This window comes from Saccoglossus kowalevskii, chromosome 18 (genome assembly GCF_978046115.1).
Source record: "Saccoglossus kowalevskii chromosome 18, keSacKowa6.1, whole genome shotgun sequence".
Taxonomy (NCBI): domain Eukaryota; kingdom Metazoa; phylum Hemichordata; class Enteropneusta; family Harrimaniidae; genus Saccoglossus; species Saccoglossus kowalevskii.
Window position 1 is genome coordinate 27195871 of NC_140658.1, and position 12377 is coordinate 27208247.

At 38.4% G+C, this 12377-nt stretch overlaps 1 protein-coding gene across 10 annotated transcripts in view; it reads right to left on the reverse strand.

The window, feature by feature from the left end:
- The window catches only part of LOC100372975 (protein phosphatase EYA1), a 151320-nt gene that overhangs the window by 13667 nt on the left and 125276 nt on the right, over positions 1-12377 (reverse strand). For all 10 annotated transcript variants that reach the window (XM_085493180.1, XM_085493182.1, XM_085493186.1 and 7 more), the window contains one exon: positions 3112-3201. In XM_085493180.1, the coding sequence (XP_085349306.1) occupies positions 3112-3201 (90 nt within the window). The remainder of the gene's footprint in view (positions 1-3111; positions 3202-12377) is intronic.

Sequence of the window (12377 nt, forward strand, 5' to 3'; positions counted from 1 at the left end):
AAACTGATTTTGTATTAGGGCAAAAAAAAAACCTTACGTTGCCCTCATGTCGGAAAATGGAAACATTGGGTGGGACGGTCTATCAGATTTCTATCAGAGAAATACAGATCAACCTGAGGTTCGAGGTCGCCACTTATCAAACAACGGTCCGGGATCCTTAATTTTTAGAGGAAACACTTTTTTACTGCTTAAAATGGTGAGTTTTTTATTTGTTTGGCCTATTTCAAAAAAAAAAAAAACGCGACCCAATATTTCATAATATTTTTCGGTCGGCCGCTGAGGGCAACAAGAAAATTTTTTTTTTGGCCTTACCGGTATGTTAAGAACACATATTTGTGGTTAAGCAAAAAATTTAAAATTTTTTTAATAACAAAATCTTTTAAATATTTTCCAGTGAATTAAAAAAAACAAATATGTAAAATTAAATTATTTCATCTCTGCACTTAAAGCTGCATAATCATATAGTGTCTCTGAAGAAATGTTTTACTATGACTTTTTTTTAGACGAATTTAACTGGATATTCATGAATATATTACCTTGCAAACTCCACTACAATTTCACTCACTGAGGAACTTCAGAATAAAATTTTTAAGAAAAATAGAAACACTGCAACTTTTAAAATTTTCACTGCTATTAATTTCTGTGATTTGATGGTATTTGTGAGAATCATTGCGACTCACTTAATGGTCTAAAATGAGTTGTTCACCAAATTGTGTGGTTTTACGAACAACAGTCTCTTGTAAAATTAAAGCCGTTTCTAGTACTTTTAAAACAAAAAAAGGTTCATAGTGAAAAGCTTTGGGTGAATTTGTTGAAATTTAACTTCATTCAATCCTACTCCAAAATTTATCTTTTGTAAATCATTAAAGTATACAAAGTGTCAATAGTAAGCTTATAGGCAAATGCAGCAATCAAATTTGAACTTGTTAGAGTATGTCCTCATCTTAATAAGACAGCTCACGGTCAAGTATTTCCACTTTACATCGTTTCTTTTTGAGAAAACTCTTGATTGAAACCAATGGATGAGCACTGAACAGGTCATGGCTTTAAAGATCAAACACAGTACCAGTCTGAAGATTAAATAGGGACGGAAATATAAAAGGGAAATCTGGTGAGGAATTCAGCAGCTTTTCTTTATAAAGTATAGAATGCTTTTGTCAACAGTAAAATTAAGCTGATGGCAAGTTGATGCGTGTGTGTGTTTAGGTTTTCAACTCGGGTTTATTTGATTTTCAATCTTGTCAGATTGACGGCTACTGCTAAACCCACACTGGTCACAAAGGAAATGGTTTGCAGAGGTTCAGTAGAAAAGGAGACTGGCTGACATAAATGGAGATCTTCATCCACAGAACATAGTGTAACTATTGTAACCTTGGCAGAGCTATACCATGTGATTCATGCAGCTATTATTGCTAGTGACTGACATACATAAAGAAGAAAGTCACTGTGACCCTTGTCTTCAGGATTTTAGTCAATAAGTTCACTACTACAAATTTGTGATATTGCCTGAATCACAAAATTTTTGGAAAAATCTGCCTCTTGTTAAATTAAAGATGGCTACATGTATTCAAATATGGTCGCCACAATGCTAGAACCAAAAATCGCCGTCATATTTCTATAACCAAAGATGGCTGTCATATTTCTATAACCAAAGATGGCCATCATATTTCTATAACCAAAGATGGCCGTCATATTTCTATAACCAAAGATGGTCGTCATATTTCAATAACCAAAGATAGCCGTCATATATCTATAACCAAAGATGGCCGTCATATTTCTATAACCAAAGATGGCCGTCATATTTCTATAACCAAAGATGGCCGTCATATTTCTATAACCAAAGATGGCCGTTATATTTCTATAACCAAAGATGGCTGTCATATTTCTATAACCAAAGATGGCCGTCATATTTCTATAACCAAAGATGGCCGTCATATTTCAATAACCAAAGATGGCCGTTATATTTCAATAACCAAAGATAGCCGTCATATTTCTATAACCAAAGATGGCCGTCATATTTCAATAACCAAAGATAGCCGTCATATTTCTATAACCAAAGATGGCCGTCATATTTCAATAACCAAAGATGGCCGTCATATATCTATAACCAAAGATGGCCGTCATATATCTATAACCAAAGATGGCCGTCATATTTCTATAACCAAAGATGGCCGTCATATTTCTATAACCAAAGATGGCCGTCATATTTCTATAACCAAAGATGGCCGTCATATATCTATAACCAAAGATGGCTGTCATATTTCTATAACCAAAGATGGCCGTCATATTTCTATAACCAAAGATGGCCGTCATATTTCAATAACCAAAGATGGCCGTTATATTTCAATAACCAAAGATAGCCGTCATATTTCTATAACCAAAGATGGCCGTCATATTTCAATAACCAAAGATAGCCGTCATATTTCTATAACCAAAGATGGCCGTCATATTTCAATAACCAAAGATGGCCGTCATATATCTATAACCAAAGATGGCCGTCATATATCTATAACCAAAGATGGCCGTCATATTTCTATAACCAAAGATGGCCGTCATATTTCTATAACCAAAGATGGCCGTCATATTTCTATAACCAAAGATGGCCGTCATATTTCAATAACCAAAGATAGCCGTCATATATCTATAACCAAAGATGGCCGTCATATTTCTATAACCAAAGATGGCCGTCATATTTCTATAACCAAAGATGGTCGTCATATTTCTATAACCAAAGATGGCCGTCATATTTCTATAACCAAAGATGGCCATCATATTTCTATAACCAAAGATAGCCGTCATATATCTATAACCAAAGATGGCCATCATATTTCTATAACCAAAGATGGCCGTCATATTTCAATAACCAAAGATAGCCGTCATATTTCTATAACCAAAGATGGACATCATATTTCAATAACCAAAGATAGCCATCATATTTCTATAAACAAAGATGGACATCATATTTTTATAACCAAAGATGGCCATCATATTTCTATAACCAAAGATGACCATCATATTTCTATAATCAAAGATGGCCGTCATATTTCTACATGTATTAATGTCATTGCAAGCACAGATGTTATTATTTTATAAAAGAGCAATATTACTTACCTCTAAGTCATTGAAGAAAAGATGTGTGTCTGCTAAATTAAAAATCATTTCTTCCATTCTCAGTCCTAGTGACACTGAGGATGGAGGATCCTACAGAGAAAGAAGACAAAAAAAAAGGATTTTAGTGATAATAACGGCTATGGTTGAAAATTTCACAGTATTCCCTTGGTTTCAAGAGTATCACAGCACAAGGTATCACAGCAGCACAGTGTATCGCAGCAGCAGAGTATTCTAGCAAAGAATACTGTCACAGCATTATGTACATTGTATCGTTGTATGGCTCACACCAATACACCAGCATGTACCAACAGACTAAGTTAGCACACAGTTTACATAGCACACTAGTAGTGTGAAATAGACGTATTATATCACCGTCATCGCACTCCGGTTTCAATGGAGCCCTGCCCTGCTTTCTTAAACAGAGAAAGTGACAACCCCAAACCAACATTGCAGCAGAAACATGAATGAACTGAATCCCAACAATCTAAACCCAACCAGTGTAATGTTACTGCCACAGTCATTAATCAACACCAAACAGAACAGTGCCGGTAGAACCATAGTACTCCTACCATAGTACTCGGCTGTGCGTGTCATAGGACACCAATACAGCAATTGAGAAAGTCAACACTCTGTACAGATAGTCTAAACGACCACAACTTGAGATTTCTAGTAGAGAAAGCCAATAAAACACTACCTATACTAAGATGAGGTTGATCTTAAATAAATAATAAAAGCATTCTGAAAAGTCTTATATTTATGTTATCAATAAAATTTTAATTACTACCTTAAATTACTACCAAATCATTAATCTTTCAAAACTTATCCATAAATACTATAGAAGTGTTTACAAATCAGCGAGAGCTTCAAAAATAATTTAAAAGTAAACCAAAAAATTTATTTTGTTAGAACCTAATGAATTTTTCAACATCCCTCAAATTCTGTTTGTGAGTATGTACTTCTATTAACAGACACCATGTGATTAGTTGTATGTAGCCGGCACACATCAATATGACATGTAATTCCACACACACACGTTGTATTAAAATATTTATTCCATTGCTAGAAATCATTAAAACCAAGGGCATATGTAGGTTAATGTTATTGTATCATGCACATCACCCGGTTCCAATTTAACCATTATCTTGTGCTACAATCGGTAACACTGAAAACCAGCTGGGCACCATTTTTTTTCCCACTCCTTTTCGCATGCATACCACATACAGAGGAAAGGGTTAACATACCTTACACTCAGGGTCAGCGGTGAAGTGGGCCAGCATGCTATGAATTTTTGCTGAGTACAATCGCTGGCATGATTATTTATTTAATAGAGGGAGTTTCAGCCATTGGGTTTTTCTGAAAGTCGTGACCAGCGTTGGCTTTGAATAGAAGTTGTGTTACCAGCACCAAACAGTATAGGAGCCGAACAGATGCAATAATAAAAACTTACAGAAGTCTTCAAAGCAGTTTTATTCCATTACAACTGATAAATAACTGAATTTGTTTGATAACAAGGGCATGACTGTCCAGGAAGAGTTTTGGTAAAAAAAAAGTACTATCGGTATTTTAATTATGCTTTAAAATGTTGGTTCACAATTGTTATTAAAGTATGTAAGACTGAATTTAGAGAATATAACAGAAGACTAGCAAATAATTTCTTCAACAATTTGGTGTGTGAACACATTTGACATTAGAGTTAGGTTATAATTGTCAATGCTAGTTGGCAGAAGAATCAGTAGTTGAAGTTTCAATAAAAATGTGAACAACTATAGATCGATATTTTTTTTAGTGTTACCCATGATTTAAACCAACCACTAATTATTACCACTGACCATATACTATTAACAACCAGCCATTACTACTGACCAGCCATTAAAACAACTACCACCTACCAGCCATTAATATCGACCAACAAACACCAAACAGTACCACCTACTAATCACCACCAACTACTCCGTCTTAATAACGTTATATGCCTCCGATCTAAAATAGTCTTAAACATTTTCAACTTCACCAAGGGTTCTAATATCTGGAATCAGGACACTACACAACATTTTGAAGCCCAGCAAATCAATGATTTTTGAGAATGAGATGTGACTTTTAATCACATACATGTGCCTCGCTTCCCTATATTTTAAAATCAATTTTTGAGTATGTCCCAGCATTGACAATGCTTCGAAATTTTTACACTATCTAGCCAAGACTGTCTGGGTAAGTTAAAGCCAAAAAAAATTGTTTTCACTCTAAGTGCCCACGAACCTGCATTTATACCTTAATCTTTTCAAAAAATAATAATAGAAGATTCTTTGAACTTTAGACATCTGGAGGATGATATATGCATTTAAGTGACATGATTTTATCAGATAATTTACTTTACAATTGCTAAACGCAATGATGAATAAAGTGGCAGATAACTTGTTTTACAAGAAAGACACAATGAATGACTGCAATGGCTGCCAAGATCTCACCGAGAGTGAGAGAGACACAGGACCATTTTTTGCACTCAAATAGTGCCCTATCCCCTCCCACTATCAAGTCCACACCACTATGGTAACATAAAACAGCAGACGCGATGACGGGAATATTTGAAGGTTAAAATTAAAACTTGTAGGTTTCCAGCTCTCAATGAGATTTCGGCGGCCATTTCTACCTAAGGTCTATTCATTATTCATTCCAAATACAAAGGAATACGAATAAATTTTGTTAATATTACAATAAGTTTAATATAATCAAATCTAATTTTTTTTTTCCCAATACTAATAAGCTCATATTGACTATCACCAAGATGGAAAGTAGGTGTATATTGCCACAGTTGAAGCTTTATCTGCAAAAGGCTGCCAAAAAAGGTTTTATGTATGTAGGAAAAGGAAAATTACGTAACTAAGACAGTTTTGCTTTTAAGATGGTTGCTGAGGAAAATTATATTTCTAAGATAGTTGCCAAGGAAGAATATTATGAATACACGCTGGTGGCTGGCAATGAAGTAACATGTCACATGACATCATGTAAAATCTATTTTCATCTCAATACTTATTCTTTTTAATCAAATTATGTTATTTTTTTACAGTCATGGCCGAATTTTCGTGGCTCAGAGGCAATGTTATATAAAGAAAATATGTTCATTAACAGAGAGAGAGATGGATTATTTACACACCCAATGTACTAGTCTTGTTTATTTTAATCAATAATGAAGGCCCTCTAAGAGACAGAGAAATTCATACAAGACTCCTGAGTCTTGTGCACATTCTTAAGAACAACCTGTTGTAATGATTCATAATATCAGAAAAATCTACATGATAATAAAACTCCTTAAGTGTGCTAAAATTGATGTGAAGTCCCCTAAGTTAGCGGGACGTCAGAGGAGTATATCAAGGTTTGTGACCCATGCGCTTCATTTACATATAGACATGATACATTGTAGCATAGTTTTCATATTTCGCACAGTGTGTTCCAAATCATCAAAGCATAGAGTCCAGCTCCCCCTCTGGGCTCCCAGAGAGAACAAAACACCAACAACACATGTCTGACATTAACCCAATCCAGGACCCCCAGACTAGACAATGACTGTCAGCTGTCAGGATACCACTTCATGCTATAGGTGCTTTTAATGAAAGCTATTAATATAAGGTACAGTTTAATTTGGTTTTTTAAAATACAGATAATTAGAAACCATTGGTGAGATTAAAACTGGTCAAACAGTCGACCCTTAGGAGTGTGCCAGTGATTATTTTTGAATGGCAAAATATGCCGACTATGTGTAATGATTTGTACTCTTAATTATCGGCGGCTGATGGCTATCAATACAAAGCCGTTCCCAACAATTCCAACCACTTGAAATATAATTTGTGGCGTGATCTTTCATATCAGGTTTGATACAGAAGAGAAACAAATGCAGTCTTCATCAAACTTGTACGAATCAGGCTTCACTTTATTAGGAAATGGAAAATCAGATCAACAACTACAATTTTGAGAAAATAGTTGCATATTAATGACTAGTAATGCACATGTACCTCCATACCAGAACCAGGACTAGTCCAGTACATCTATACCAGTACCAGGACTAGTCCAGTATCTCTATACCAGTACCAGGACTAGTCCAGTACCTCTATACCAGTACCAGGACTAGTCCAGTATCTCTATACCAGTACCAGGACTAGTCCAGTACCTCTATACCAGTACCAGGACTAGTCCAGTACCTCTATACCAGTACCAGGACTAGTCCAGTATCTCTATACCAGTACCAGGACTAGTCCAGTACCTCTATACCAGTACCAGGACTAGTCCAGTATCTCTATACCAGTACCAGGACTAGTCCAGTACCTCTATGCCAGAACCAGGACTAGTCCAGTATCTCTATACCAGTACCAGGACTAGTCCAGTACCTCTATACCAGTACCAGGACTAGTCTAGTATCTCTATACCAGTACCAGGACTAGTCCAGTACCTCTATGCCAGAACCAGGACTAGTCCAGTATCTCTATACCAGTACCAGGACTAGTCCAGTACCTTTATACCAGTACCAGGACTAGTCCAGTATCTCTATACCAGTACCAGGACTAGTCCAGTACCTCTATACCAGTACCAGGACTAGTCCAGTATCTCTATACCAGTACCAGGACTAGTCCAGTACCTCTATACCAGTACCAGGACTAGTCCAGTATCTCTATACCAGTACCAGGACTAGTCCAGTATCTCTATACCAGTACCAGGACTAGTCCAGTACCTCTATGCCAGAACCAGGACTAGTCCAGTACCTCTATGCCAGTACCAGGACTAGTCCAGTACCTCTATACCAGTACCAGGACTAGTCTAGTACCTCTATACCAGTACCAGGACTAGTCTAGTACCTCTATACCAGAACCAGGACTAGTCCAGTACCTCTATACCAGTACCAGGACTAGTCTAATACCTCTATACCAGTACCAGGACTAGTCCAGTACCTCTATGCCAGTACCAGGACTAGTCCAGTACCTCTATACCAGTACCAGGACTAGTCTAGTACCTCTATACCAGTACCAGGACTAGTCTAGTACCTCTATACCAGAACCAGGACTAGTCTAGTACCTCTATACCAGAACTAGGACTAGTCCAGTACCTCTATACCAGTACCAGGACTAGTCTAGTACCTCTATACCAGTACCAGGACTAGTCCAGTACCTCTATGCCAGTACCAGGACTAGTCCAGTACCTCTATGCCAGTACCAGGACTAGTCCAGTACCTCTATGCCAGTACCAGGACTAGTCCAGTACCTCTATACCAGTACCAGGACTAGTCTAGTACCTCTATGCCAGTACCAGGACCAGTCCAGTACCTCTATACCAGTACCAGGACTAGTCTAGTACCTCTATACCAGTACCAGGACTAGTCCAGTACATCTATGCCAGTACCAGGACTAGTTCAGTACCTCTATACCAGTACCAGGACTAGTCTAGTACCTCTATACCAGTACCAGGACTAGTCCAGTACCTCTATGCCAGTACCAGGACTAGTCTAGTACCTCTATGCCAGAACAAGGACTAGTCTAGTACCTCTATACCAGTACCAGGACTAGTCCAGTACCTCTATACCAGTACCAGGACTAGTCCAGTACCTCTATGCCAGTACCAGGACTAGTCTAGTACCTCTATACCAGTACCAGGACTAGTCCAGTATCTCTATACCAGGACTAGTCCAGTACCTCTATGCCAGTACCAGGACTAGTCCAGTACATCTATGCCAGTACCAGGACTAGTCCAGTACCTCTATGCCAGTACCAGAACTAGTCTAGTACCTCTATACCAGTACCAGGACTAGTCCAGTATTTTAATACCAGTACCAGGATTAGTCCAGTACCTCTATGCCAGTACCAGGACAAGTCCAGTACCTCTATACCAGTACCAGGACTAGTCCAGTACCTCTATGCCAGTACCAGGACTAGTCCAGTACCTCTATGCCAGTACCAGGACTAGTCCAGTACCTCTATACCAGTACCAGGACTAGTCTAGTACCTCTATGCCAGTACCAGGGCCAGTCTAGTACCTCTATGCCAGAACCAGGACTAGTCTAGTACCTCTATGCCAGAACCAGGACTAGTCTAGTACCTATATGCCAGAACCAGGACTAGTCCAGTATCTCTATACCAGTACCAGGACTAGTCCAGTACCTCTATACCAGTACCTCTATGCCAGTACCAGGGCCAGTCTAGTACCTCTATGCCAGAACCAGGACTAGTCTAGTACCTCTATGCCAGAACCAGGACTAGTCTAGTACCTATATGCCAGAACCAGGACTAGTCCAGTACCTCTATACCAGTACCAGGACTAGTCTAGTACCTCTATACCAGTACCAGGACTAGTCTAGTACCTCTATACCAGAACCAGGACTAGTCCAGTACCTCTATACCAGTACCAGGACTAGTCTAGTACCTCTATACCAGTACCAGGACTAGTCCAGTACCTATATGCCAGTACCAGGACTAGTCCAGTACCTCTATACCAGTACCAGGACTAGTCTAGTACCTCTATACCAGTACCAGGACTAGTCTAGTACCTCTATACCAGAACCAGGACTAGTCTAGTACCTCTATACCAGAACTAGGACTAGTCCAGTACCTCTATACCAGTACCAGGACTAGTCTAGTACCTCTATACCAGTACCAGGACTAGTCCAGTACCTCTATGCCAGTACCAGGACTAGTCCAGTACCTCTATGCCAGTACCAGGACTAGTCCAGTACCTCTATGCCAGTACCAGGACTAGTCCAGTACCTCTATACCAGTACCAGGACTAGTCTAGTACCTCTATGCCAGTACCAGGACCAGTCCAGTACCTCTATACCAGTACGAGGACTAGTCTAGTACCTCTATACCAGTACCAGGACTAGTCCAGTACCTCTATGCCAGTACCAGGACTAGTCCAGTACCTCTATACCAGTACCAGGACTAGTCTAGTACCTCTATACCAGTACCAGGACTAGTCCAGTACCTCTATGCCAGTACCAGGACTAGTCTAGTACCTCTATGCCAGAACCAGGACTAGTCTAGTACCTCTATACCAGTACCAGGACTAGTCCAGTACCTCTATACCAGTACCAGGACTAGTCCAGTATCTCTATGCCAGTACTAGGACTAGGACTAGTCTAGTACCTCTATGCCAGAACCAGGACTAGTCTAGTACCTCTATGCCAGAACCAGGATTAGTCCAGTACCTCTATGCCAGTACCAGGACAAGTCCAGTACCTCTATACCAGTACCAGGACTAGTCCAGTACCTCTATGCCAGTACCAGGACTAGTCCAGTACCTCTATGCCAGTACCAGGACTAGTCCAGTACCTCTATACCAGTACCAGGACTAGTCTAGTACCTCTATGCCAGTACCAGGGCCAGTCTAGTACCTCTATGCCAGAACCAGGACTAGTCTAGTACCTCTATACCAGTACCAGGACTAGTCCAGTACCTCTATACCAGTACCAGGACTAGTCCAGTACCTCTACGCCAGTACCAGGACTAGTCCAGTACCTCTACGCCAGTACCAGGACTAGTCCAGTACCTCTACGCCAGTACCAGGACTAGTCTAGTACCTCTACGCCAGTACCAGGCATTCTATTTCCAGATCAAAAGCTCATCTTTTACATTTATTCAAAAGAAATTTTAAACAAGATACATGTTTTAAAAAGTTCTTATTATATCAAAATATACAGCAAAGGGGAAAGTAATCTAATTATACTCAGGAAATCAAAGCATACTTTGCCATAGATTTCTATGAGAGTGTGAACTGATTGGTTTACCCTCTGCTCATGACAAAACTATTACTAAAACTGTCATCATAATACTAATTTATAAATAGGAAAACCATTTTTTTTTTTTACTACACAGATATGATGTCGGATAAAATCTGGTTGCCTTACAAATTTAGTCACTATGATAATTTTCCATACAGAAATTAGAACCAGACTAATGTTAAAATCAATGTAAAATCTGAATTTGTTTGCAATGCAACTTAGTACACAACAAACACATTTAAATTGGAAGTAATTTTATTAAACGTGGCTAACGGTAACTGAGGCTTAAAGGCCAGCTTATGTCAGGCATTCCAGTCACTAGATAATCTTTGTATATTAGGGTGAGTGCGACCTTTCAAAGACAAAATCTCCACAGTTTATCAGCACTGATGTAATACTCATAGTTGCCTGTGTACATTAAATTGTGAGTAAGGATACATTATTTTTTGCGACTGGCAGGGAAGAACAAACTTACAAAGGGAGAGAAGGATAAGAGAGGCGACTACTGTTTTTCTCATGGATTGCTACAAATATTTTATTTTATGTGGAATAGGTCTGTCCCTTTCAGTGATGCTAGATTCGATGTTTGTTCCTCAGAGACGAGAATCCGTCATTCCCTGTTAGACATTAATGCTTACTAAAACAAACAGAACAAGTTACAAAACCATTTCTACTCGGTAACTGTTTATTATTTCACATACAATTAGTCTGTCAAAAGTCCTCTGTTTATTGATCTTTAATTAATTTAGCATAGATCACCATCAATGCTAAGTCATATAGTCATTTAAACTGTTAGTTCCATTATCAGTATTAGTTTTACACTTTTTGAAATTATAACAAGAACTATTATTTTGAACAATTTTAATACCACAATGGATTCAAGATGGTGGAACATACTTTGAGGCATGGCATTATGAACAGAAATACACCCGGAATTGAACAAAGAAAATTTTGATGTAAACCAGATGAGAAATAAATTGGTGAGTGGGGGTAGGTCACATTATAAAATGTGCTTTAAAAGTATTCATAAAAAATAATAAATTGCGAGATTTAGAGTATTATTAAGGAAACCTGGTATATTCATACCAGCCTTGCTGCTACAATGGACAGATCACTGGGTCCTAACTAACCCTTGTCAAATCGATCATAACAAAATTTGGAATAACATGACCTGTCTCGGACTGTAGTCCTGGCCTGGAGGGCTGTCAGGCTATCAAACCACACAGACATTTCCAAAACTTTATTTCATGACATGTGAAACCCTGCCATGGACCTTTGCTAAGTCGGCCAGAGCACATCTGCTGCTGGTTTTCTGGGTCATTAGTCTTTCCACTTAACATGTTTGCATTTTTCATGATTCACCTCACAATTAGGGATTATGAACCAAACTCGGTATATTACAAAATCTATTTTCAATGAGCAGATTAGGAAATAATTCCTATTAATAACCATCGTCAGCTGCATTTTTCATATTGTAAAGATTATGCTAAGAGATTCTCTGATAGGCTTT